Source organism: Leuciscus leuciscus (assembly GCF_965113295.1).
Source record: "Leuciscus leuciscus genome assembly, chromosome: 6".
Classification (NCBI taxonomy): domain Eukaryota; kingdom Metazoa; phylum Chordata; class Actinopteri; order Cypriniformes; family Leuciscidae; genus Leuciscus; species Leuciscus leuciscus.
The window spans coordinates 756,251-784,224 of record NC_138730.1 but is presented as its reverse complement, the minus strand read 5'-3'; the positions used below and the strand labels follow the sequence as shown (position 1 = coordinate 784,224).

The window sequence follows — 27,974 nt, the reverse complement described above, 5'->3', positions numbered from 1 at the left end:
GTGTGTGGAGGCCTCGTACCCAGAGATCGCGTGTGTGGAGGCCTCGTATCCAGAGATCGCGTGTGTGGAAGCCTCGTATCCAGAGATCGTGTGTGTGGAGGCCTCGTATCCAGAGATCGCGTGTGTGGAGGCCTCGTATCCAGAGATCGCGTGTGTGGAGGCCTCGTACCCAGAGATCGCGTGTGTGGAGGCCTCGTATCCAGAGATCGCGTGTGTGGAAGCCTCGTATCCAGAGATCGTGTGTGTGGAGGCCTCGTATCCAGAGATCGTGTGTGTGGAGGCCTCGTACCCAGAGATCGCGTGTGTGGAGGCCTCGTATCCAGAGATCGCGTGTGTGGAGGCCTCGTACCCAGAGATCGCGTGTGTGGAGGCCTCGTATCCAGAGATCGCGTGTGTGGAGGCCTCGTATCCAGAGATCGCGTGTGTGGAGGCCTCGTACCCAGAGATCGCGTGTGTGGAGGCCTCGTATCCAGAGATCGTGTGTGTGTGGAGGCCTCGTATCCAGAGATCGTGTGTGTGGAGGCCTCGTACCCAGAGATCGCGTGTGTGGAGGCCTCGTATCCAGAGATCGCGTGTGTGGAAGCCTCGTATCCAGAGATCGTGTGTGTGGAGGCCTCGTATCCAGAGATCGCGTGTGTGGAGGCCTCGTATCCAGAGATCGTGTGTGTGGAGGCCTCGTATCCAGAGATCGTGTGTGTGTGGAGGCCTCGTATCCAGAGATCGTGTGTGTGGAGGCCTCGTATCCAGAGTGTGGTCTCACTTAAGACAAGCCTCACTTCTTTCAAACCTATTTTATTTATCTGACCTCCTCTCAAAGGGTAAATCATATCTGTTCTGTTGAGCACAAGGTCTTGTAGGCCTAATAGTTATTTTTTTTAATGAATGTCAATATTTTTGTTTAATATTTCCAAATTGGTTCAAAAGCTGTCAAATGTGTTTCTATTTGTAAACATTTCCATATTTTTATTAAACTTTTAAATTTGGTCAGTGTTTTATTTTATTTAAGTGTTAATGTCTTGGTTTTGATTATTCAGTGTACCCCACTGACCACTTATGAATCTTTAAACCATTATTTTTTAAAGACATGTATTTACAGTATAATTATGATGACGTCAGATGCCCAATGACACGCCCTCATGTGTTCCTCCAATCAGAAGCGCTTCCGGTCAGGATCGGATGGATTATGGATATCTCACATCTTTCATATGTTCATCCTGAAGAGAAAAAGACAGATCTGCTCTGATTCTTAAACTATAATATATCTTTGTGTGTGTGTGAGTGACGTGAATACGTGTCATCTTTACGTGTGTGTCATCAGATTCGGACTCGACAGGAAGTGTTCAGTGAAACTGCCGAATGATTTCCTCAGCGTCGCCTCGCGCAGGATCTTAGCGATATAACGCTAACTGTTAGCGATATAAGGATATAGCGATATAAGGATATCCCGCGGTTGTGTCAGTCGACAGCAGGACTTCACTGGACGGGTCGCTGTTCTGTGGAGAAGCGGGTCTATATCATGGACACTGGCCGCCTGTCTCTCTCTGAGCTAGTGCTAACGCTGCATTAACGCTGTCTCTGCGATGCTAACGGCTGTGCGGTGAACGCGGTGTGTGTGAGGCGATGAGCCCCCAGAAGAAGATGAAGAAGAGGAAGGAGCTGAACGCGCTGATCGGCCTGAGCGAGACCCGCAGGAAGAGCAAACACCGGCTCCTGCGCTCAGAGCCGCCCGACAGCCAGAGCGACGAGTCCGGCGACGAGGAGCGCGAGTTCCGCGGCGGCCCCAGCGGCCTGTTCGGCGCGTGAGTGTGTGTGTGTGTGTGTGTGTGCAGTTCAGTCCAGTCCTGAGTGTGTGTGTGCAGTTTAGTCCTGAGTGTGTGTTTACAGTTCGTCCTGAGTGTGTGTTACAGTTTCAGTCCTGAGTGTGTGTTTACAGTTCAGTCATGATGGACAAGTGTGAGTGGTGTGTGAGAGAGAGAGAGAGAGAGAGGAGAGAGAGAGAGAGAGAGAGAGAGAGAGAGAGAGAGAGAGAGAGAGAGAGAGAGAGAGAGAGAGAGAGAGAGAGAGAGAGAGAGAGAGAGAGAGAGAGAGAGAGAGAGAGAGAGAGAGAGAGAGAGAGAGAGAAGTGAGTGAGTGAGTGAGTGAGTGAGTGAGTGAGTGAGTGAGTGAGTGAGTGAGTGAGTGAGTGAGTGAGTGAGTGAGTGAAGTGAGTGAGTGAGTGAGTGTGTGTGTGTGTGTGTGTGTGTGTGTGTGTGTGTGTGTAGTTCAGTCCTGAGTGTGTGTTTACAGTTCAGTCATGATGGACAAGTGTGTGTGTGAGTGAGAGAGAGAGAGAGAGAGTGTGTGTGTGTGTGTGTGTGTGTGTGTGTGTGTGTGTGTGTGTGTGTGTGTGTGTGTGCGCGCGAGTTAAGTCCTCACACACACACACACACACACACACACACACACACACACACACACACACACACACTTGTCCATCAGGACTGAACTGTAGGACTGAAATGTACACACACTCTCTGAATTTCTGAACTCTCACACACGCTCTGAATTTATATTTTAAATTATCTTTAAAATATATCTAAAATTATATGACATTTCACATTCTCTCAGTGACAGTAACACACATCTGTAACATCTGTCTTGTGTGTGTAGTTAAGTCCTGATGGACAAGAGTGTGTGTGTGTGTGTGTGTGTGTGTAGTTAAGTCCTGATGGACAAGAGTGTGTGTGTGTGTGTGTGTGTGTGTGTGTGTGTGTGTGTACATTTCAGTTCAGTGTGTGTGTGTGTGTGTGTTTACAGTTCAGTCCTGATGGATGTGTGTGTGTACATTTCAGTCCTACAGTTCAGTCCTGATGGACGTGTGTGTGTGTGTGTGTGCAGTTCAGTCATGATGGACAAGTGTGTGTGTGTGTGTGTGTGTACATTTCAGTCCTGAGTGTGTGTTTACAGTTCAGTCATGATGGTGTGTGTGTGTGTGTGTGCAGTTCAGTCCTGATGGACAAGAGTGTGTGTGTGTGTGTGTGTGTGTGTGTGTGTGTGTGTGTGTGTGTGTGTGTGTGTGTGTGTGTGTGAGAGAGAGTGTGTGTGTGTTTACCAGGGCTGTACGATATTGAAGATAAATGTGATGTGCGTTACAATAATGTTTAAAGTGTGTAAAATAAACTTAAATTATCTTTAAAATATATATTAATATAATTTCACATTCTCTCAGTGACAGTAACACACACAGCTTCTGTGAACATCAGTGTTTTACTGTAGATCAGAAGTGTTACTGTAACATCAGTGTAAACCTCGGGGGTTCTCCAGCCGAGAGCAGAGAGAGAGAGAGAGAGAGAGAGCAGAGAGAGAGAGAGAGAGAGAGAGAGAGAGAGAGAGAGAGAGAGAGAGAGAGAGAGAGAGAGAGAGAGAGTTACTGTAAGCTGATGTGAGTAGAGATGCACTGATATAAACATTTTGACCGATACCGATAATTCTTTACATTTGAAAGCTGATAACCGATATATTGGCAGATAAATCTGAATTCAATGTTGATATACTTTGATAGCCTGAATACATGAACATAAGACTCACCATTAGAAGCCATGACCCAAACACTTCATCTAGGGCTGCACGATTAATCGCAATAAAACCGCACGCGATTTGGCAAAGGCTGTGATTATCTTATGTTTGTCAGTGGAGTGCGGCTGATCGGCAGTAAACACTGCTCCACCTGAACACCAGAGGGCGCTCTCACGCAAACACAGTAAATATGCCCGGCCGCAGAACTACAATAATGCGCATCATTCCAGGAAACCCCTATCACTGTGGCTGAAGAAACAGGAGACTGAAACGCTTTGATTAAACATGACTAATAAACACACGACTGCCTTATTCTGTGTCAGAAGCACATCATCTCACAGGAGGAGGAGCTCAGCTGTCCTCATGAACTGAGTCTGGAGGAAATGCATGTTATTAAAAAGAGGCTCATAAATGCTTCTTGTGTTTTGGAAAGATGTTTGACGAGTGTTGTTTTTCAAATGCACGTTATAAGTGACTGAAACTCACAGTGCTTTCAGACAGAGCAGCGTTTACTGAGCCGTACGTCACTGACACACTGCACATAACAAATTATCGCAGCCTTTGCGATTTTAAAGTCACGATAAGCCATCTCGATTTAAGTGCGATTACATGTAAATTGTGATTAATCGTGCAGCGCTAACTTCAACACACATCACACACGTACAGTACAGTGGCCTAGTAGTCTGAACCAGTGTGAGAGTCACACACACATATATCAGCACAGAGTGAACGCACGAGTGACCCCTTACCTGTGCTGGTCTGAGTGTGTAACCCCTGTCCTGGACTCACTCTTCCCACAGCAACAGCTGGAACACAGCGGATAAACCCAGAGAACGCTTCATCACAGTAGTGTTCTCATTATACTGGTGTATATGACAGTCCCAGTTATAGTTATTAATGTGCAGTGCTGTTTGAGCTGCGCACGCTAGAGATGAAGATGATCACCGGTACAATTAAGCGCTTTACATCGTTCATTAACTCAACCAAACACATCCTATATGAGATTAATCAGATATACACACACACAATAAACATATTACAACTTACAGTGACACAAAACACTGAGTGCTCAAGCGAACTCGACTGTGCTCGTCATGAACATAGACAGTATATAAACTGGACACAGCGACCCCACTGGATTCAACGGAGACAAGTGAAGTCAGTTAGAAGCTCTTCTTCCTGATGGTCGAGCGTACTGAAGCTCTTCTTCCTGATGGTCGAGCGTACTGAAGCTCTTCTTCCTGATGGCTGAGCGACTGTGCAGACTCAAACTGAGCTTGACGACGTAGATGTGACGTGAGAAACCCGTCTGTCTTCTAGTAGCTGTGCCGAGAGAAATCTGAATCATTCCCTTCCGAATCTTGCAGAGACGGAGAGTGTGAGTAGGAGGTGTCCATGAGCTGGAGCAGGAGCAACTTTTGCTATGTATTCTGATGAATTATTTTGTCATTTTGCTTCCACGTCCCCCCGATTGCCCTCGAGCTTCTCCTCCCGTCCATACGGTAATCTCTCTACTGTGCGACAGAGAGTCGCGTGGTTATGACGCAATCGTTAGCCTACTTTTACAAAAACTGCTTCTACGGGGCCATAACGTAAGATACAAGGTAATGGAGCCTTTTATACATTGTTGTGTTTCTTTAGAAATAAATAATGGACAAATGGAGTCTTTAAACACCTCAGATGTAAAGTTATTCGCTGTCAAAGTGACGCCAAAATGAATGGGAATCAATGGATGCTAACAGCAGGTGATGGTCTGCTAATCAATGGCGGCGCCCGGGGGGGGGGTATGGTTATCAAGCGCTGGATTACCCCTCATCATGAAGGCTAGACTCCAGACGCGCTCTTCCCGCCACACCACGCTCATCACGCTAAACACTGGCCAACACACGTTCACAACACACTTGTACAGGCGTGACAGGTGTGTGTTATGAAGCCTGTGTGACAGGTGTGTGTTATGAAGCCTGTGTGACAGGTGTGTGTTATGAAGGCTGTGTGACAGGTGTGTGTTATGAAGCCTGTGTGACAGGTGTGTGTTATGAAGCCTGTGTGACAGGTGTGTGTTATGAAGCCTGTGTGACAGGTGTGTGTTATGAAGGCTGTGTGACAGGTGTGTGTTATGAAGCCTGTGTGACAGGTGTGTGTTGTGAAGGCTGTGTGACAGGTGTGTGTTGTGAAGGCTGTGTGACAGGTGTGTGTTGTGAAGGCTGTGTGACAGGTGTGTGTTGTGAAGGCTGTGTGACAGGTGTGTGTTGTGAAGGCTGTGTGACAGGTGTGTGTTGTGAAGGCTGTGTGACAGGTGTGTGTTATGAAGGCTGTGTGACAGGTGTGTGTTATGAAGGCTGTGTGACAGGTGTGTGTTATGAAGGCTGTATGACAGGTGTGTGTTATGAAGGCTGTGTGACATGTGTGTGTTGTGAAGGCTGTGTGACAGGTGTGTGTTATGAAGCCTGTGTGACAGGTGTGTGTTGTGAAGCCTGTGTGACAGGTGTGTGTTGTGAAGGCTGTGTGACAGGTGTGTGTTATGAAGCCTGTGTGACAGGTGTGTGTTATGAAGCCTGTGTGACAGGTGTGTGTTATGAAGGCTGTGTGACAGGTGTGTGTTATGAAGGCTGTGACAGGTGTGTGTTATGAAGCCTGTGTGACAGGTGTGTGTTATGAAGCCTGTGTGACAGGTGTGTGTTGTGAAGCCTGTGTGACAGGTGTGTGTTATGAAGCCTGTGTGACAGGTGTGTGTTATGAAGCCTGTGTGACAGGTGTGTGTTATGAAGCCTGTGTGACAGGTGTGTGTTATGAAGGCTGTGTGACAGGTGTGTGTTGTGAAGCCTGTGTGACAGGTGTGTGTTATGAAGGCTGTGTGACAGGTGTGTGTTATGAAGGCTGTGTGACAGGTGTGTGTTGTGAAGGCTGTGTGACAGGTGTGTGTTATGAAGCCTGTGTGACAGGTGTGTGTTGTGAAGGCTGTGTGACAGGTGTGTGTTGTGAAGCCTGTGTGACAGGTGTGTGTTATGAAGCCTGTGTGACAGGTGTGTGTTATGAAGCCTGTGTGACAGGTGTGTGTTACGAAGGCTGTGTGACAGGTGTGTGTTACGAAGGCTGTGTGACAGGTGTGTGTTATGAAGCCTGTGTGACAGGTGTGTGTTATGAAGCCTGTGTGACAGGTGTGTGTTACGAAGGCTGTGTGACAGGTGTGTGTTACGAAGGCTGTGTGACAGGTGTGTGTTATGAAGGCTGTGTGACAGGTGTGTGTTATGAAGGCTGTGTGACAGGTGTGTGTTATGAAGGCTGTGTGACAGGTGTGTGTTATGAAGCCTGTGTGACAGGTGTGTGTTATGAAGCCTGTGTGACAGGTGTGTGTTACGAAGGCTGTGTGACAGGTGTGTGTTACGAAGGCTGTGTGACAGGTGTGTGTTATGAAGCCTGTGTGACAGGTGTGTGTTGTGAAGGCTGTGTGACAGGTGTGTGTTATGAAGTCTGTGTGACAGGTGTGTGTTATGAAGTCTGTGTGACAGGTGTGTGTTATGAAGCCTGTGTGACAGGTGTGTGTTGTGAAGGCTGTGTGTCAGGTGTGTGTAACTATATGTGTGTGTGTAATGTATCTCTCTCTCTCTCTCTCTCTCTCTCTCTCTCTCTCTCTCTCTCTGTGTGTGTGTGTGTGTGTGTGTGTGTGTGTGTGTGTGTCTGCAGGAGTTCAGTGCAGTGCTGCTCTCTGTTATCCTCTGTGTGTGTAACTCTCTCTCTCTCTCTCTCTCTCTCTCTCTCTGTGTGTGTGTGTGTGTGTGTGTGTGTGTGTGTGTGTGCAGGAGTTCAGTGCAGTGCTGCTCTCTGTTATCCTCTGTGTGTGAAACTCTCTCTCTCTCTCTCTCTGTGTGTGTGTGTGTGTGTGTGTGTGTGTGTGTGCAGGAGTTCAGTGCAGTGCTGCTCTCTGTTATCCTCTGTGTGTGTAACTCTCTCTCTCTCTCTCTCTGTGTGTGTGTGTGTGTGTGTGTGTGTGTGTGTGTGTGTGTGTGTGTGTGTGTGTGTGTGTGTGTGTGCAGGAGCTCAGTGCAGTGCTGCTCTCTGTTATCCTCTGTGTGTGTAACTCTCTCTCTCTCTCTGTGTGTGTGTGTGCAGGAGTTCAGTGCAGTGCTGCTCTCTCTGTTATCCTCTGTGTGTGTTTATCCTGCTGGCCGCCTGCATCATGGCGTGTGCTGGACTCATCTGGATGCAGATCGCACTCAAAGAGGACCTGGACTCCCTGAAGGAGAAGATCCGCACCAGTACGTCTGACCGCACAACACACACTGAGTCTGAGTGAGTCTGAGTGAGTCTGAGTGAGTCTGACCGCACAACACACACTGAGTCTGAGTGAGTCTGACCGCACAACACACACTGAGTCTGAGTGAGTCTGAGTGAGTCTGACCGCACAACACACACTGCGTCTGAGTGAGTCTGAGTGAGTCTGACCGCACAACACACACTGCGTCTGAGTGAGTCTGAGTGAGTCTGACCGCACAACACACACTGAGTCTGAGTGAGTCTGAGTGAGTCGGAGTGAGACCGCACAACACACACTGAGTCTCAGTGAGTCTGAGTGAGTCTGAGTCTGACCGCACAACACACACTGAGTCTGAGTGAGTCTGAGTCTGACCGCACAACACACACTGAGTCGGAGTGAGTCTGAGTCTGACCGCACAACACACACTGAGTCTGAGTGAGTCTGAGTGAGTCGGAGTGAGACCGCACAACACACACTGAGTCTCAGTGAGTCTGAGTGAGTCTGAGTCTGACCGCACAACACACACTGAGTCTGAGTGAGTCTGAGTCTGACCGCACAACACACACTGAGTCGGAGTGAGTCTGAGTCTGACCGCACAACACACACTGAGTCTGAGTGAGTCTGAGTGAGTCTGAGTGAGTCTGAGTGAGTCTGAGTGAGTCGGAGTGAGTCGGAGTGAGTTGGAGTGAGACCGCACAACACACACTGAGTCTCACTGAGTCTGAGTGAGTCTGAGTCTGACCGCACAACACACACTGAGTCTGAGTGAGTCTGAGTCATTCACTCACATTATTCCACAGAAATGCAGCCTGCTCTTCATTATCATTAGGGTCTTTCGCACCGGAGGAACCGTTTCATAGCTCCTAGAACTATTGGCGGAAGGTCCTGGATTTTTGCGTGTTCGCACCGCAGGAACTAGGAACGATTTTAGTTCTAGGAGCTCTTTTGGAGGAACTAATTTACTCCTACTTCAGAGTCAGTCTAAACCAGCACTATAGGAACTACAGTGACGTTAGTGTTCTCTGATTGGCCGAACACACGCGAAACACCAGCACACGCCATTATTAAAAAAGCAGTGTAAACACACAGATTATAGCCTATATATTTACTCCAGAAGCTAACTCTACGAACATGGAAAACAGTGATAGATGGGCCGCTTAACCTTTACACTGAGGAGAACATCCAACGCAACTTTGAGGAACCAAGAGAAACATGATTATGTATTTCTGCTCAGCAACACTGGACATCAAACACACGCTATACGCTAATAACTCTTCATCACTGTCTACTTTCTGTTTATAACAGTTCTATATAATACCGTATTTGACAGATCGTACACTAATGAACACGGAGAATGCGAGAGTTCAGAGTTCCTACCGGCGAACACAACCAGGAAAACCTTCCTATGGGAACCGCTAGTCTAGTTCCTATTCCTAGAATTCATATATACAACAAATGTTATAAGAACCTTCTGCTAACTTTCCCCTGAAGTCATGAAATGTTGTGGTTGATGTGTGTCAGTGGACAGCAGTCAGACGCTGTCGTCACACGAGATCCTGAAGATCACTGAAGAGCTGAAGGCCCAGCAGATGAAGCTGGAGGACATGGAGAGCGGAGAGAGAGGCCTGGTCAAGCTCTGGGCCAACCTGACCGACATCAGCCAGAAGGTGTGTGTGTGTGTGTGTGTGTGTGTGTGTGTGTGGGGGAGGGATGGGGTCAGAGGTGCTGATGATCATCTCTGACTCATGATGAAACTCCTCATGATCTCGTCTGCAAGCAGAGCTGGTTCAGCAGCAGTGTTAATGTGTGTGTGTGTGTGTGTGTGTGTCTCCTGCAGCTCAGCGCTCTGGATTCTGCTGTCAATCATCTGAAGGCCAACATCAAATCCTCCTCGGATCTGCTGGCTCTTCCCAGGAGTGTGGAGGAGCTGCAGAAGGTTCGCTGCTGTTCATCTCAGGGTGTGTGTGTGTGTGTGTGTGTGTGTGTGTGAAGAGACGCGACTCACAGCGGTGTGTGTGTGTGTGTGCAGAGCGTGGCCTCCATCGGCAGCACCGTCACCAGCCTCCAGCACGACGTCACCATGATACAGACTGTGCAGGACGAGAGAAGAGAAGCACAAGATCAGCTGAAGGACACAACGGTACGTGACACACTCACACACACTCATACACTCTCACACACACTGGGAAACACCAGTCTATCAGCATCTCAGTCCAGCTGTGTGTTTGAATCAGAGAAGGATCGTCTACTCGCCGCCCTCGTCTCCTTCCACTCCTGCAGACACACACACACACTAGATGTTTTCAGGAATCTCTGTGTTTATTCACTACAATGGAAGTCATTGCTCACAACACTGTGTGTTTCCCAGCATTCTTCAGAATGTGTTCTGTTGTGTTGAAGAAGGACAGTGGTGCAGGTTTGAGCGACACAAGGGCAAGTGAAAGAGGACAGAGGGATCTCGAGCTCACAGTATATGATGTGTTTGGCCAGATGTTAGTGGTTCTGGTGTGTGAATGTGCCTGTGATGTGCAGTGAGAGTGATGGTGTTGATGTGTGTCCAGCTGATGTGTGTAAACGCCTTGTGTTTGATTTCTGACCTTAAAGAACGGAGGGAAACCGGTGAACGACAGCAGCTGGACAGCACTGAAGCAGGTAACACACACACACACTTAATCAATCAATCTTTTTTTTTTATTGATTTGGTTGCGAGTGCAGTGTGCTTGCAGATAGGCTCCACCTACAAGCTCTTCTGATTGGCTGTGATTGATTGAGATTCTCCACCCACACACTCTTCTTACTGGCTGTGATTGATTTGTCGTGTCTCGTAGTCTCGTCTGGACAGACGAATTAGGTTTTATTAACAGTTCGGGAGGAACACGTTCAAATGATCTATCCAATCAGCACTATATATATATATATATATATATATATATATATATATATATATATATATATATACACACTGAACAACATTATAAACGCAACACTTTTGTTTTTGCCCCCATTTTTCATGAGCTGGACTCAAAGGACTCAAATCTAAGACTTCTTCTATGTACACAAAAGGCCCATTTCTCTCAAATATTGTTCATCAAATCTGTCTAAATCTGTGTTAGTGAGCACTTCTCCTGTGCCGAGATAATCCATCCACCTCACAGGTGTGATATCAAGATGCTTGATTATTGCACAGGTGTGCCTTAGGCTGGCCACAATTAAAGGCCACTCTATAATGTGCATTTTTATCTCACAGTACAATGCCACAGATGTCGCAAGTTTTGAGGGAGCGTGCAATTGGCATGCTGACTGCAGGAATGTCCACCAGCATAAGCCGTCTCCAAAGGCGTTTCAGAGAATTTGAATTAGAGTGGCCTTTTATTGTGGCCAGCCTAAGGCACACCTGTGCAATACTCATGCTGTCTAATCAGCATCTTGATGTCTTGACATCTTGTTGCTGGAGTCTGGTTAGGACGCGTGCGTGTCTGATGCACATCAGGCCTGTGCTGGCGTTCCCCATAATGCAGTTGTGTGTGTGTGTGTGTGTGTGTGTGCAGGACGTGCAGTGTGTTCAGGACGGTGTGAGCGAGTTGAACAGCTCTCTGCTGCTCCATCAGTCCTGGTGCCGTGAGCAGATCCAGAGCGTCCACTTCATGCTGTCCAACCTGAGCCGCTGGGTGTCTGTGCTGGAGTCAGGAGACACGGTGAGAACACACACACACACACACACACACACACACACACACACACACACACACACACACACACACACACACACACACACACTGTCCAACCTGAGCCGCTGGGTGTCTGTGCTGGAGTCAGGAGACACGGTGAGAACACACACACACACACACACACACACACACACACACACACACACACAGTCCAACCTGAGCCGCTGGGTGTCTGTGCTGGAGTCAGGAGACACGGTGAGAACACACACACACACACACACACACACACACACACACACACACACACACACACACACACACACACACACACTGTCCAACCTGAGCCGCTGGGTGTCTGTGCTGGAGTCAGGAGACACGGTGAGAACACACACACACACACACACACACACACACACACACACACACACACACACACACACACAGTCCAACCTGAGCCGCTGGGTGTCTGTGCTGGAGTCAGGAGACACGGTGAGAACACACACACACACACACACACACACACACACACACACACACACACACACACACACACACACACACACACACACTGTCCAACCTGAGCCGCTGGGTGTCTGTGCTGGAGTCAGGAGACACGGTGAGAACACACACACACACACACACACACACACACACACACAGTCCAACCTGAGCCGCTGGGTGTCTGTGCTGGAGTCAGGAGACACGGTGAGAACACACACACACACACACACACACACACACACACACACACACACACACACACACACACACACACACACACACACACACACACTGTCCAACCTGAGCCGCTGGGTGTCTGTGCTGGAGTCAGGAGACACGGTGAGAACACACACACACACACACACACACACAGACACATACACACATGTTTGTATGTAGTTTAACTTGTGTGGAAATGGGACTGGAATGATGAATAAAAATGGTAAATTAACTGATTTTGGTTCAAAAAATATAAAGTAAAAAGTATTATCTAACCTCTGACCCGTCCTACACACATCAGTCTATTCCAACAAACTCGGGTTTATATGTGAGCTCGAGCAGAGACAGCTCTGAGGGAACGTGATCTCGAGTCCTGCGACGGTAAAGATGTCCCAGGTCAGATCTCAGCATGTTCAGTTGACTGTGGAAATAATGGAGTAGGGATGTTGATGTGTCCCTGACTGACAGCCGATGTCTTCCGACCGATGCTCATCTGTGAACCAGCAAGATCAGGAGGTTAAATGTGAATTAAATTAGAATGGATAAGTGTATGTGACCCATTAAACTACCACAAAGCTTCAGTTGTACATGTGTGAATAGCAGCGTAAAGCTGCAGTGTTTCTCTTTTTATTTCATAAAATAGCATATTATTTAGTGTTTATTTGTAAACGCTTTGATATTTTACATTATTTCTGAATGTTAATTAAAATATGACACACACAACCTATCATTTTTTCTCTCTCAAAAACGCAATTTCGACTGATACATGTAGCGTATTACGTATCACATCTTAACATTAGCACTTTAGTTTACCGACTGAAGATTTTCAATGAAACAATCAATATATAAAACTAATGTGAGATAGAAATGAATATTTAAGTGGTGAAATTAAAGTTGGCGTAAACTCCTCCCTGCGCTGCGGCTGTCAGTCACTCTCCAGTCAGCGCCACACAGCGCGTCACGACAGTCAAGTCACCTTCATTTATATAGCGCTTTTAACAATGTAGATTGTTCCAAAGTGGCTTTACAGTGATAACAGGATATTACAGTAACAGAGATTGTTCTGGCTTTACAGCAGCTCTAGAATAAAGTTATTGTCCAGCTAAAGTTAGTTTTGATTGATTCACTTTCGTCACAACGATCATTAGTTATTAACGTAGGAGCCGCTAACACGACACCACTCTAACAGAAAACTCTTCAGTTCTTTCTGTGCAAACTTCAAAAACGTGAACCAGTGAGAACTCTGATGGCATGCACATGTGTATTACGAGTTCAGTCTATAGGTGTGTGTGTTTGAATATATGTGTGCAGGCGTGTAGTCCTTCCCTACAAACCAACCCTCAACATACTACTTGTCTGGCCTTAACATTTATAATACAGAATTGTATCGCTTCCACGTAGCCACGCGAACCGGCATTATCCCGACATGATCAAACTCTCCAACATGATTCAGTGCTACTATTATTACACTTGATCTGTAGATAAAGTCTATGGTCTCGCATAAAACAGCTTTATCTTGCTGGACTGGATTGCTGTACTTTAATCATGTGACTTCCTCCCGGGTGTCTGTTAGATCACAGCACTGGAGTAGAGCACTATGATCTTCACGCGCACTATTGTAATAAACTATAGCATAGATAGATACACTACGCATCAGTATATCTTCCCTTTGAGCTTTTCAATGCGAAGCGCTGCCGCTGTGACTCGTGTTGCTTCCAGCGCATCATCCTGCGCTCGGGATGCGTATTAGCTCGTCATCAACATCAATGAACCAACCGACATACAGCAGTTTATACCAACAATACTCAGTTGTGTGGGTTAAACCAAGCAGAGATGGCTCTTTAGGGTCACCACTTTACACAGTGAAGAGTGATTTTTGTTGAACTTTAAAACTGGACTTTTAGTTGAGGCAACCGTTCAAAATCTAGATACAACACTCATCATAAAACTCTGAGTTAGGATTTTAAGTGTATTGTCTGGTTTTATGACGATTTAGATGTTCATATCACTGAGGACACAAGAACATTACTGCAGTTAATCACATTCAGAATGGGTTAAACTACCAAAACACTTCATTCGTGTCTCAAGTCATTCTTCCAGAACGGTAGCAAAGGCTTCCCCCATCAAACACACCGTGTCACTGATAACAGGAGCACTACACACACACACACTGTTCTGCTGTCCATCTGACTCTCTCTCTCTCTCTCTCTCTCTCTCTCTCTGCAGTCGACAGCACCGGCCGGCCGTCAGCTCCAGAGCACCGCAGACGCAGGTGTGTACCGGCTCACACACACTCACACACGCTGACTCACACACAGACCCGATCACGAGTGTGTGTGTGTGTGTGTTTCAGGTTCCCCCCCGCCCCGCCGGCCCAGGGCTCTGTCCCCCAGACGGTTCAGGAGAGGACCGGCCTCCAGCAGGACCGTGACGTTCCCCGTGACAGGTGCCTGTCTATCCTGCTCATGTTGCCATAGTAACTGCGTCACATGTTACTTTACACTTCACAAAAGTCCACCGAAGGAGTGACACTGTGTAAAATATACTAAACTCATCTAGCTTACAGATACCAGGGTTCATACGCTCATGAATAACATGGAAAACCATGGAATTTTAAAATGGAAATTTTCAGGCCTGGAAAAGTTTTGGAAAAATAAATAAACCCAGAAAGTCATTCAAATTGGTTTAAAATCCCCCTGTAGTCCATCGTTTCATCCCTTAAAACTCATCTTTGATCACCAAAGAGCACACCCAGGTTCCTGACCGACGACGAGGACTTAACAGAGCAGCCATCAAGTGTTAGACAGTATTCTAGATTATTACGTGAGGACGTTTTTTGTCCAATAATTAGAATCTCTGTTTTTTCAGAGTTTAGTAGTAGGACATGACTAGTCATCCAGTCTTTATATCAGCTATACATTCCTTTAGTTTTGTGAATTGGTAAGTTTCATCAGGGCGTGAAGAAATATAGAGCTGAGTATCATCAGCATAACAGTGAAAACTAATGCCATGTTTCCTAATGATATCTCCTAATGGTAGCATGTACAGAGTGTGTGTGCGTGTGTGTGAGGGTAGCATGTACAGAGTGAACAGCAGCGGTCCTAGTACTGAGCCTTGTGGTACGCCATACTGAACTTGCGATCGATAAGACATCTCTTCATTTACTGCTACAAACTGATAACGGTCAGATAAGTATGATTTAATACTCGCACACAATGGCGGAGGGAGGCGAGACGCGAGAAAATTAAAAATGCTCCAACTACTTTAAAGGCCTACATCTGGGCACATTTCGGCTTTGATGAACAACCTGGTGAGCACGACCTGCAGAAGACACGCTCATGTCACGCACACATAGAATATGCAGGAGGTAATACCACTAACTTGACGTTAGCCGTGTTCACCGCGAGCTGTTAGCGCCTGCAGAGTGTGACTGCTGTAGAGATGATTGTCACCTTCAACAGCGGACTCGGCTACGGTTGATGCGCATCTTTAACGGTAACATAATACACTGATTAATGAGCGCTGCTTTTAAATGAACATTTCTTTAAAACAAAATTTATTTGACAGATTTTCCTTTTCTTAGTGGCATAAACAAGCTTTACTCCCTTGAAACTTAAACTGGAATGTCACTGTTTCTGTCACTGCGACTTCCCGAACAGGCGAGCACACACACACACACACACACACACACACACACACACACACACACACAATTCTTCCTCTTCTATAGCAATGAATGAATCAAATTTTCCCTGATATTATCAATCTTATAAGTGCAGAAGGTCATAAAGTCATTACTGCTGTGCTGCTTGGAGACTTCTAGGGTTGAAGATTTATTTCTCGTTAGTTTAGCCACTGTTTCAAATAAATACCTAGGATTATGTTTATTTTCTTCTAATAGGGTTGATAAATAAGCAGATCTAGCAGCTTGTAAAGCCTCTCTGTATGCAATCAGGCTCTCCTTCCATGAGATGCGAAATACCTCTAGTTGTCTTCCAGTTGTGCTCTATTCCTCTGGCTGCTTCATGTCTATGTACACTTTAATGCATCTAACTGAAACCATCGAGCTTTAGATCAAATATTTTTTCTATCGTTATCGATAAAGGCACACTGTTAACACATAGATCTGGTCATTGTGTTTAGTGAAGATATGCTGTGGTAAAGTTGAACACGGATGTTTATTCACGTGTCTGCATAGATGAGTTACGGAAGGGTTGGTCAGGAATATTTGCCTCAAACGTTTATTGGTAAAACTGTGTATGAACCCTGATATATGTTTGCTTTTTAACCCCATCATCTCATGGTTCTCCTCTGGATATATGGCTGGCCATGAGAAAGTGTGTGTTTGTCTATATATATATTTTGCTGCTAACGAATGCTTGTGCCATCTCCAGGCCCGCCGGAGGTCAGAGGTCAGCCGCCAGCGAGGGTCCACCCCACTGACCCCAGACTAGTGTGACTGACAGCAGATAAGAGTGAGTCTCGCAGTGTTGCGGGAGCATGAGGACGGCTGGTGTTCGCTGAGCTGCTGATGTACATGCGCAGGACACGAGTGTATTACTGTCAGACACTCACCACACGCCAGAAGAAGAGGCGTTCATGAGGAGCTTCAGCTTCCTGTGAACGCCAGAAGAAGAGGCGTTCATGAGGAGCTTCAGCTTCCTGTGAACGCCAGAAGAAGAGGCGTTCATGAGGAGCTTCAGCTTCCTGTGAACGTCAGAAGAAGAGGCGTTCATGAGGAGCTTCAGCTTCCTGTGAACGCCAGAAGAAGAGGCGTTCATGAGGAGCTTCAGCTTCCTGTGAACGCCAGAAGAAGAGGCATTCATGAGGAGCTTCAGCTTCCTGTGAACGCCAGAAGAAGAGGCGTTCATGAGGAGCTTCAGCTTCCTGTGAACGTCAGAAGAAGAGGCGTTCATGAGGAGCTTCAGCTTCCTGTGAACGCCAGAAGAAGAGGCATTCATGAGGAGCTTCAGCTTCCTGTGAACGCCAGAAGAAGAGGCATTCATGAGGAGCTTCCTGCTAACCCTGACGAGACTCAGTGAGACTCACTCTTATACTTGAACATGTGTCTGTGAACTGAGGGAAAATTAAGATCGTTTTAAACTACATTACTGTCACATCTAGCAATACTATGATCATGTGATCGCTTTTAGGGGATGTAATCAGATATTTATGATAATATAATGCAATGCACTCAGCTACTCATCCTTGATCAGATCTAGGTTTTAATTTAAAGTTAATTCAGCACTGTGTGTGTGTGTGTGTGTGTGTGTGTGTGTGTGTCTGCAGACTGAAGGCCTTGCAGACACTGCTCTAGTGTTGTTCTTCTGCAGACTCTTGAAGATAATGTCTCAGACTCTGCTGTCTAACCCCAGATGAAGTGTAAATACTGTAGGCTGAGAGTAATTAAGCAGGAGAGCTGTGATGAGATGAAGCAGTGCATGTTCTCTGTAATGTAACCTGAATAAAGGCTGATTTTACTGAAGCGTTTGTGTCTGTCTCAGGAGGAGCTCGTGGAGATCTCGAGAGATGGCGTTGAGAAATGTTAATCATGCCCTTCCATACGCTAACACCTTCTCTATCATCTAAAACAACCCTTCTCCATGAGCTGTGTTAGCCTACACTGGACGGGTCACGGCACACACTGTTGTCTACTGTTAGCTTCACTGCTTCTACTGCTCTCCTCACTTTGGATAAAAGCGTGTGCTAAATCATTAGGTGATGTACATCCCGCTGGGTCCGTGGGTGTTGCACATGGGAAGAACACAGAGTTAAAGTTCCCACTTTTGCTGTGTTTCTTTGATGAAGAGAAGTGGTTAAACCGTGTGGAGAAAAACCCTGATCACTGAAAACTGATAAAAACTGAAGTACACTATCATTAAAACACTGCGTATCATGAGTGTTCACAGTCAGATAGATATACATTTAATGGTATAATAAACATAACTTTATTTTTCAAACATTCTTTTTTGCAGGCCTAACAAATCAAAAGTGAGTAATGAGAGATCATATCAGCCCAATATCATCTCTTCATCCCTGCCCAACACGTCTGATGTTAATGTTCAGAGAACAGTGTGTGTGCGCCTCTCTTCCAGAGTGTGTGTGCGCCTCTCTTCCAGAGTGTGTGTGCGCCTCTCTTCCAGAGTGTGTGTGCGCCTCTCTTCCAGAGTGTGTGTGCGCCTCTTCCAGAAGGGAGATCTATGATCAGATCTACACGTGTCATGTGTGGTCATCATCACTGCACACCAGACCTCTCAGCTGTGTGACTGTTTATATGAGGAGTCTGTGGGAAACATGTACAAGCTCATGAGAAGCTGCTGGAGTCCGTGTCTGTACACACACACGCACACACACACCCACAGGAGTGTGTTCAGGCGAGCGCTCCTTTGGCTCTCCAGTCCTGCGCCAGCACGTGCATCAGCTCCTCCTCTTCCTCCTCCTCGTCGTCCTCCTCTCCGCCGGCCGGCCTCGCCGCGTCCCTCTGCTGTCTGGCTCGGCTCAGTGCGCTCTTCACCACTTCCTGTCTGGCCCGCAGGACCTCCACGCGCCGGAAGCACAGCATCTGCTGGTCGATCTCGTGGATCTGCCGCTCCAGACGCCCCTCCTCGTCGTCTTCGGCCACGATGGCGTCGGACGCGCTGTTGACCTGCCGCATCTCCTTCTGGAACTCCTCCCACTCGCGGTCCATGTGGTCTCGGGGCGTGTCCACGTTACGCACCTTGGCGTCGCGCACCGGGTCGTCGAAGAAGCCCTCGGGCAGAGCCTCGGCCGGGCCGTCCTTCCTCTCCTCGACCCCGTCCTCGGCCTGAGCCACGGAGCCGGAGTGAGACCCGGAGATGGAGACGGAGACAGAGCCTGAGACGGAGACAGAGCCGGAGTCGAAGAAGTCCGCGGGGAGACCGGCGTTCGGGACCGGCTCTCCAGCTGGAGCTGCACTGCTGCCCTCTTCCTCACCACCACCATCATCATCATCATAGTGTCCAGCGAGGAGCACGAGACCTGCAGACTGACCTGAAGATCCGGCCGTCTGCTCCTGCTGTCCTGCACACACACACACACACACACACAGGTTATTTACTGAACATCAGTCTGACACACACACACACACACACCACCACGACCCCAGTAGGGTCAGTGCCGGGTCACACACAGCCGGTTTGTGAACGGACTGCTGCTTCATCTAATGAGTGAGTATAATCAAGGTGTTAATCAATATGTTTCCCTCTAAACATCATTAGGCCTGTCGCGATAGTCAATAAATCAATCGCACGATAAAAAAAATTAGCTCGATAATTTTTCCGGCCGCGATAATTCCATTTGCATGCTTGTTTGTTTTCCTCGTCTCTCTCTCTCTCTACCAAATAGACTGGATGACCACTCTCGGTTCCTTAGCGTATAGGAGGAGTGAACCCTCTTGTCAGTTGCATGGTCTTTGTGTGGGGAGGCGGCGCTTGTCAGTCACATGGTCTTTGTATGGGAAAGCGCCGGCGGGACTGCTTGCGGCGACTGCCGGGAGAGACAGAGAAGACGCTAGTTGTGAATAAAAAAAGAAATAAAAAAAAAGATGGAATTGGTTTCAAAGCCAAACGCCACAGCGAGCCCGATCTCATGAAAATGCGTATCTATTAGGGGTGTCAAAATTAATCGTTTCTACGATGCATCGCGATGCAGACGAGGACGATTCGGTATCGGTTCAGTAATAGACCATAACCGGTTATAATGTACTGACGCTTTTCTTACGTCATTTGTCGCGTACGTGCTTTGTTGCGGTAGCATACAATGGCAGAGGGAGGTGAGAGGCGAGTGAGAGAAAATTAAAAATGCTCCAACTACTTTAAAAGCCAACATCTGGGCACATTTCGGCTTTTATGAACAACGTAGTAAGCACGACCTGCAGAAGACACACGCTGTATGCGCTCATGTCACGCACAAATAGAATATGCAGGAGGTAATACCACTAACTTGATAAACCACGTTAGCCGTTTTCACCCCGAGCTGTTATCGCCCGGCAGAGTCTGACTGCTTTAGAGTAAGTGGATGAGCTCCGTAACCCGAATCCGCAGCCAAAAACAAATCACCCACCCGCCCCAATAACTTTCTCTGATTTAAGTATCCGCACCCGATGGTCAAATTACAATTATTCTGTGTTGTTACGCGTGATTATAAATGTATGATCATCACTTTCAACAGCGGACTCGGCGACGGTTGATGCGCGCATCTTTAACGGTAACATAATACACTGATTAATGAGCGCTGCTTTTAAATGAACATTTCTTTAAAACAAAATTTATTTGACAGATTTTCCTTTTCTTAGTGGCATAAACAAGCTTTACTCCCTTGAAACTTAAACTGGAATGTCACCGTTTCTGTCACTGCAACTTCCCGAACAGGCGAGCACATGCGCGCACACATCACTTTTGAAGTAAAATTTAAAATTGAGGATGCGGTGCATCGTGATATCGAATTGAACCGGATCGATGACATAATAATCATAATCGAACCGAACCGTGAGACCAGTGTCGGTTCACACCCCTAGTATCTATACCACAAATGTTATTTCTCGTGCCTTTTATACGCCAAAAATTGGTTTTGCGTGCATATGATACGCACTTTATGGCGTGTAATACGCACGCACTCCTCACCCCTAATCCTAACCAAGTATTTTCAGTGCGTAGCATTTACACGCAATAAAGTGCGTCTCCGTCTTCCCGACAGTAAGTTACACAATCACTCGGGCGTTTAGTCGACAAAGTAACAGGAGGACAGTGCAGAATGGTGTGATATGGCCTGTTGAGGCTTTTTTATTTGTTTACAAAGGTCCTAACTGGCAGTTTTGCCTGTTATGGAATGTATAACTATTTATGTCTGAGCCTAATGTTTAATATTTTTTGAAGTGCAATTTTGTTTACATCCATTTTATTTATTGTTTTTGGTATTTATTCAAGTGAATTGTTTTGTTAACAGACACTGAGAGTCCATTGCTTTTATTGTTTTTGGTTGTTTTGTTCATTTTTTGTGGATATTTAAAATGTTTTCAGTTTTTAATGTTTAATATTCTTAAGAAATAAAAGTTTATAGATCTTTGAAAAGGTGTACCTGCATTATTATGCCATTATCATTATATTAGATGAAAATGGTCTCAGAACGACAATATTATCGTTTATCGCAATAATTTCTTGGACAATTTATTGTCCAGCAAAATTTGTTATCGTGACAGGCCTAGACATCACACATATGTTGAGTGACTTCTCTGGGCTTATGAGCTTCTACTGTGTTACATCAGTTCAAACAATCATGGCCGTCTGTTGCACTGAGACTCTGCTACGGCTTCATTTAGAAACTCTCGTCAGCGACATGAAGGGAAAACAAACAATATTGTGGAAAACAAACAATATTGACAATATTGTTTATAAAATGTAACTCACAATGTTAATTTAACTGTTATATAAAATAAATATCACATTTGCAGTTGTGCAGGGGAACCGTCCCTCTTGCTGATGTGATACTGTAGGTCAGGGGTCGGCAAGTAACTTTGGCCGCGGGCCAATATTTTTTTTAGCCAGTAGATGGCGGGCCAGCTACACGGAGTAGGCCTATGGATACAAATTAAATACTCTTATATAGGCCTATAATTGTGGAATATGATGTGTCCGTCACCGTCTGTGGATCATTCATTCAATCTTTTTTTTTTTTTTTATTAAAACCAAAAATAAAAAGATGAAAAACGACTTGTTTTTCCATTATTTATTTCCTGAACTGAAATGAAAAAAACGAATAAGGACGGGTTTTCTGATTTTCTGATTGTGCTCAGATCAAAAATAGAAAAAATTAATTACTGGATTAGACAAATTTAAATTTTTAATTCAACACCTTATGCATATATCAAGGAAATCATTTTAAACAGATCAAGTACTATTGTGGTAACAGATTACAGCCATTGTAATAAAGGTGTGAATAGCAATCATGCCTCATTCGCTTACAGTCCGACTTTTGAACTTTTTTCCTTTTTTTATTATTATTATTTATTCGGGACACACACATACACACCTAAGGTTTAAGGAGTTCTGCGCGGGACTGTTTTTTTTTCCGTCCCGCATCCACAAGGTTCTATTCAGCAACCGCTTAAAATACACTCGGTGTTCACCCGCTTTATTTCCCGACCTGACGGGTCCACAAAATTTAGATCTCGTTTCCATAATCTCACATTCAAATGTCTCTAACGGAAAGAAGGAGATTAAGTAGCCTATAATAATTATAAATGCTATACAAAAATTGTGTTCGTGTCAATATAAATAGTAGGCTATTTTAACATTGTACTGTCAGCAGAGAAAAAAATGCCACAGAAAAAAAGAAAGAAATATAAATAACAAATTAAATAGGACAAAGCCTATCACTCAAATTTCTAAGCAACATAAACGAAAATTATATTGCCCTACTGACGAAATGAAGTAGGCTATTTTCTGCCGAACTATTTCAAACATCCTTGCAAAAAAAGAATGTTGTTGACTGACAATGGTTTCAGTACCAAACAGCTCCTCAGAGATAGGTGTACAGGTGGTCAGAATTAAGTGCGGATACGCTGTCAAAAGATGTCGGGAGTGGGCTATTGTCAGTCAGACCGCCCGCTCCGTCCAAAGTACACCAGAGTTCTGACCGCTAACGTCTTTTGACGCGCGATTGGACACAAAGTGGTCAAGCGTATAACTAGACGCGGCAGGCGCGAATTTGAAGCGCTATTCGCGTCCGGTGTGAACGCACAGTTATACTTTAAAATGTAATCCCGCGCCGCATGATTCCCTATGGGTGTTTCACACAGTGAGTATGCGGCGGTGAAATCGCCGCGCGACTACGGCTTTTCTCAAGTAGTGGAAGAGTTTTGTGCAGCATTTAGGACTACCAAAATAATCCGGCGGGCCAGAAAATATTGCTGGCGGGACAGTTTTGGCCCGCGGGCCGCCAGTTGCCGTTCCCTGCTGTAGGCCTATGCTAACACCAGTAGTAAAGCTGCTGCAGTAACACTAGCACTAGAGCACACATCGCCCAGGCGAGCACACAACATAAGATCTCAAACGCTTTCACAAATTCCCCACAATTCACCTCGTGCACGAAAGATCCCGAATCAACTGCTTTTTTTATGTGCAAAGATATAAGACCATGCGGTCGAACACGACGGCCTCGTGCTAATGTGCTGAGCCTCGTTATTCTAGCGCTAGTCGCTAACGGATGAGCGCAGAGATTATCCCACGACTGTACGCTAGGCCTTTTCACGGAAGTTAGCACGTGTGTGTGTAGCCGGCGCTCTACCGCCACTGATTACACCACCGCTACTGGTCATTAGCGCTCAGTAAGGCCGGCTGAAGTTAGCACGTGTGTGTGTAGCCGGCGCTCTATCGCCGCTGATTACACCGCCGCTACTGGTCATGAGCGCTCAGTAAGGCCGGCTGAAGTTAGCACGTGTGTGTGTAGCCGGCGCTCTATCGCCGCTGATTACACCGCCGCTACTGGTCATTAGCGCTCAGTAAGGCCGACTGAAATTAGCACGTGTGTGTGTAGCCGGCGCTCTATCGCCACTGATTACACCGCCGCTACTGGTCATTAACGCTCAGGAAGGCCGGCTGAAGTTAGCACGTGTGTGTGTAGCCGGCGCTCTATCGCCACTGATTACACCGCCGCTACTGGTCATTAGCGCTCAGGAAGGCCGGCTGAAGTTAGCACGTGTGTGTGTAGCCGGCGCTCTATCGCCACTGATTACACCGCCGCTACTGGTCATTAACGCTCAGGAAGGCCGGCTGAAGTTAGCACGTGTGTGTGTAGCCGGCGCTCTATCGCCGCTGATTACACCGCCGCTACTGGTCATTAGCGCTCAGTAAGGCCGACTGAAGTTAGCACGTGTGTGTGTAGCCAGCGCTCTATCGCCACTGATTACACCACCGCTACTGGTCATTAGCGCTCAGGAAGGCCGGCTGAAGTTAGCACGTGTGTGTGTAGCCGGCGCTCTACCGCCACTGATTACACCGCCGCTACTGGTCATTAGCGCTCAGGAAGGCCGGCTGAAGTTAGCACGTGTGTGTGTAGCCGGCGCTCTATCGCCGCTGATTACACCGCCGCTACTGGTCATTAGCGCTCAGGAAGGCCGGCTGAAGTTAGCACGTGTGTGTGTAGCCGGCGCTCTATCGCCGCTGATTACACCGCCGCTACTGGTCATTAGCGCTCAGTAAGGCCGACTGAAGTTAGCACGTGTGTGTGTAGCCGGCGCTCTATCGCCACTGATTACACCGCCGCTACTGGTCATTAGCGCTCAGTAAGGCCGGCTGAAGTTAGCACGTGTGTGTGTAGCCGGCGCTCTATCGCCGCTGATTACACCGCCGCTACTGGTCATTAGCGCTAAGTAAGGCCGGCTGAAGTTAGCACGTGTGTGTGTAGCCGGCGCTCTATCGCCGCTGATTACACCGCCGCTACTGGTCATTAGCGCTCAGTAAGGCCGGCTGAAGTTAGCACGTGTGTGTGTAGCCGGCGCTCTATCGCCGCTGATTACACCACCGCTACTGGTCATTAGCGCTAAGTAAGGCCGACTGAAGTTAGCACGTGTGTGTGTAGCCGGCGCTCTATCGCCGCTGATTACACCGCCGCTACTGGTCATTAGCGCTCAGTAAGGCCGGCTGAAGTTAGCACGTGTGTGTGTAGCCGGCGCTCTATCGCCACTGATTACACCACCGCTACTGGTCATTAGCGCTCAGTAAGGCCGGCTGAAGTTAGCACGTGTGTGTGTAGCCGGCGCTCTATCGCCACTGATTACACCGCCGCTACTGGTCATTAGCGCTCAGTAAGGCCGACTGAAGTTAGTACGTGTGTGTAGCCGGCGCTCTATCGCTGCTGATTACACCGCCGCTACTGGTCATTAGCGCTCAGTAAGGCCGGCTGAAGTTAGCACGTGTGTGTGTAGCCGGCGCTCTATCGCCACTGATTACACCGCCGCTACTGGTCGTGAGCGCTCAGGAAGGCCGGCTGAAGTTAGCACGTGTGTGCAGCCGGCGCTCTATCGCCGCTGATTACACCGCCGCTACTGGTCATTAGCGCTCAGTAAGGCCGACTGAAATTAGCACGTGTGTGTGTAGCCGGCGCTCTACCGCCGCTGATTACACCACCGCTACTGGTCATTAGCGCTCAGGAAGGCCGACTGAAGTTAGCACGTGTGTGTAGCCGGCGCTCTATCGCCGCTGATTACACCGCCGCTACTGGTCATTAGCGCTCAGTAAGGCCGGCTGAAGTTAGTACGTGTGTGTGTAGCCGGCGCTCTATCGCCACTGATTACACCGCCGCTACTGGTCGTGAGCGCTCAGGAAGGCCGGCTGAAGTTAGCACGTGTGTGTGTAGCCGGCGCTCTATCGCCACTGATTACACCGCCGCTACTGGTCATTAGCGCTCAGTAAGGCCGGCTGAAGTTAGTACGTGTGTGTGTAGCCGGCGCTCTATCGCCGCTGATTACACCGCCGCTACTGGTCATTAGCGCTCAGGAAGGCCGGCTGAAGTTAGCACGTGTGTGTGTAGCCGGCGCTCTATCGCCACTGATTACACCGCCGCTACTGGTCGTGAGCGCTCAGGAAGGCCGGCTGAAGTTAGCACGTGTGTGCAGCCGGCGCTCTATCGCCGCTGATTACACCGCCGCTACTGGTCATTAGCGCTCAGGAAGGCCGACTGAAATTAGCACGTGTGTGTGCAGTCGGCGCTCTATCGCCGCTGATTACACCGCCGCTACTGGTCATTAGCGCTCAGTAAGGCCGACTGAAATTAGCACGTGTGTGTGTAGCCGGCGCTCTATCGCCGCTACTGGTCATTAGCGCTCAGTAAGGCCGACTGAAATTAGCACGTGTGTGTGCAGCCGGCGCTCTATCGCCGCTGATTACACCGCCGCTACTGGTCATTAGCGCTCAGGAAGGCCGACTGAAACACTAGCCTATACACACACGCCCAACGCTGGTGTTCTTCTTTACATAAATTAGTTTAGGCTTTAGAATAAATATTGTTTGTGGGCTGATAAATGCCACAATCATTTATGTTTATTTTATAGGCTACTTAAATTTTTCATTTTTTGTTTAGCACTGAATACCATGTAAAGGAGTTGCTGTGATGCGTTCCTCCCATAGACACGCTAAGAGTTCTCGTTATAATAACGGGTTTCTATGGGAGGAAACGCTTAACGTGTGATTAAATGCGTAGCGCTCATATTCTGGCTCATCCGCTAACCTGTAGGCTAGTCTGGTTTGCTGATGAGCAGTGTTGGGGAAAGGAGACCAGTGTGGGCACGCACATTCCTCTAAATATCTTCTTTGTGTTCAACAGAAGAAAGAAATGTAGTTTAAATTGAACAAAATATGTATAACGCATCACCTGCGTGTGCTCTACGCTAGCAGTAGAGGCGACTACTGTAATGCCTGATCACATGTAACAATCACTCTGTGCTTCTGTTTGTATTTATTCTAAAGTTTAGTTTAGTGAACTTACAAATAAAATCATTATTATTGTTTTAAGATTGAAATGTTATGTTAGAATGTAATGTGATTTTAACCTTTTTTTGCACATACTCTCTCTCTATATATGGCATATAGCTAACCCATACAGTGAAGATAGATTAATATATCTATACCTGATAAACTAGTTTAGACCTTCATGAAAAACCTGAAAAGAACTGTTTAATTCACTTGTATGTGTTTGTTCTGTTGTATTTATGTGTGCTATTGCTCGTAATTTGATCATTTGTTCCTATTTTATTACTGACTGTCTTCAACAATATTTTAAAGTCTATAAGTGTTAGGTTAGGCTAGTAGTGTTTGGTGTCATAACCTTATTTAAGTTACATGGGTCAAAAAGATCAAAAACAATAATTAGGCCTATTCTATTTTAATTGATTTATTTATAACTTGTTTGTGCAGGACCAGTGGAGATGTTGGCAGAGCAAGAACACATCTCAACCACTGTAGAAAAACCTTAGCGTTGTGTTGTGATGGTGTTTATGAGGATGATGGTGTTGTTGTTGTTGTTGTGATGGTGTCGTGTCGCACCTGCAGTGACGCGGGTCTTGGCTCTCTTCCCTTCTCCTGATGAACTCGCGGGCTCGGGCGCGCCTCTCTTCAGCACTGAGGATGATGATGAGGATGAGGATGAAGGAGCGTGTGTTGTTCTGCTCTTCAGCACTGAGGATGAGGATGATGATGATGAAGGAGTGCTCTCCCTGTTCTTCAGCTCGCTGACCCGCTCCTTGTGTGTCTTGCCCAGCACATGAGTGTTCCACAGCAGCGCGGACCTCACCGGCGCGTTGCACAGCGCGCAGCTCAGCTGACCCACACTACTGTATCGCGCGTGCGGCGAGTCCACGCGCTTATCGCGCTCCGTCGAACGCTGCTTCTCCCGCATCAAGCGCCGCAAGTCCTCTTGGTTTACCACCTTCTTCTTCCCCTTCTGTGAGGAGGCCATCTTCGCAGGCTCGTCGCGGGCGGATGACGCGTTTCTCCTGCGGCGCTGTGTGTGTGTGTGTGTGTGTGTGGAGCTCTTCCTCCAGGCGGCGCTATACGCCTTCAAATCTCGGCAATAATACATTCAAAATGTAAGCGTTTATATATCGTTCACAAAACCTGTATCATATCTGTCTAATCAAACTCTATAAAATGATTAAATAACGTAAGCAGATTATATAAATTAAATAAATTAAAAGTAAAAAGAGCCGAGCGGATCCAGTATTCTCACACGTGATTAATAACACACACGTGATTGGTCCAACC

At 47.0% G+C, this 27,974-nt stretch overlaps 2 protein-coding genes and 2 long non-coding RNA genes across 8 annotated transcripts; 2 read left to right on the top strand and 2 right to left on the bottom strand.

Moving 5' to 3' along the window:
- The first annotated feature begins 1,146 nt into the window (after window positions 1-1,146).
- On the top strand, window positions 1,147-17,683 carry efcab14 (EF-hand calcium binding domain 14). 2 transcript variants are annotated; one of them, XM_082174318.1, is made up of 10 exons: window positions 1,147-1,799; window positions 7,666-7,811; window positions 9,332-9,477; window positions 9,648-9,746; window positions 9,840-9,950; window positions 10,415-10,462; window positions 11,359-11,503; window positions 14,420-14,470; window positions 14,552-14,644; window positions 16,593-17,683. In XM_082174318.1, the coding sequence occupies exons 1-10, from the start codon at window positions 1,621-1,623 to the stop codon at window positions 16,655-16,657; spliced, it is 1,083 nt and encodes a 360-aa protein (XP_082030444.1). In that variant the 5' UTR covers window positions 1,147-1,620; the 3' UTR covers window positions 16,658-17,683. The 2 variants fall into 2 exon arrangements, with proteins under 2 accessions (XP_082030444.1, XP_082030443.1); XM_082174317.1 differs by lacking the exon at window positions 1,147-1,799 and having other exon boundaries at window positions 7,231-7,811; window positions 11,359-11,505; window positions 14,425-14,470.
- On the bottom strand, window positions 3,968-5,898 carry LOC309502106. Its single transcript, XR_014207160.1, has 2 exons — window positions 4,813-5,898; window positions 3,968-4,750 (listed from the first exon to the last, which is right to left on the bottom strand). It is a non-coding gene; the product is annotated as an uncharacterized lncRNA (long non-coding RNA).
- LOC309502082 lies at window positions 10,472-10,730 on the top strand. Its single transcript, XR_014207134.1, has 2 exons — window positions 10,472-10,629; window positions 10,662-10,730. It is a non-coding gene; the product is annotated as an uncharacterized lncRNA (long non-coding RNA).
- A 424-nt stretch (window positions 17,684-18,107) lies between the features above and the next one.
- Window positions 18,108-27,692, bottom strand: znf830 (zinc finger protein 830). Of its 4 annotated transcripts, none has more exons than XR_014207062.1 (3): window positions 27,258-27,692; window positions 18,379-19,239; window positions 18,108-18,330 (listed from the first exon to the last, which is right to left on the bottom strand). XR_014207062.1 is itself a non-coding variant. In XM_082174278.1 (2 exons), exons 1-2 carry the CDS (start codon window positions 27,667-27,669, stop codon window positions 18,569-18,571), a joined length of 1,083 nt encoding a protein of 360 aa, XP_082030404.1. In that variant the 5' UTR covers window positions 27,670-27,692; the 3' UTR covers window positions 18,108-18,568. The 4 variants fall into 4 exon arrangements, 1 of the variants encoding a protein (XP_082030404.1); XR_014207063.1 differs by having other exon boundaries at window positions 18,108-18,306; XR_014207064.1 differs by having other exon boundaries at window positions 18,108-18,284.
- Between the last annotated feature and the right edge of the window lie 282 nt (window positions 27,693-27,974).

Coding starts and splice junctions, on each gene's coding strand:
- znf830 (XM_082174278.1), bottom strand. CDS start 27,669: ATGGCCTCCTCACAGAAGGGGAAGAAGAAGGTGGTAAACCAAGAGGAC. Junction 19,240..27,257: donor CAAGACCCGCGTCACTGCAG/GTGCGACACGAC, acceptor GTGTGTGTGCAG/GACAGCAGGAGCAGACGGCC.
- efcab14 (XM_082174318.1), top strand. CDS start 1,621: ATGAGCCCCCAGAAGAAGATGAAGAAGAGGAAGGAGCTGAACGCGCTG. Junction 9,478..9,647: donor TGACCGACATCAGCCAGAAG/GTGTGTGTGTGT, acceptor TGTCTCCTGCAG/CTCAGCGCTCTGGATTCTGC. Junction 14,645..16,592: donor CGTGACGTTCCCCGTGACAG/GTGCCTGTCTAT, acceptor TGCCATCTCCAG/GCCCGCCGGAGGTCAGAGGT.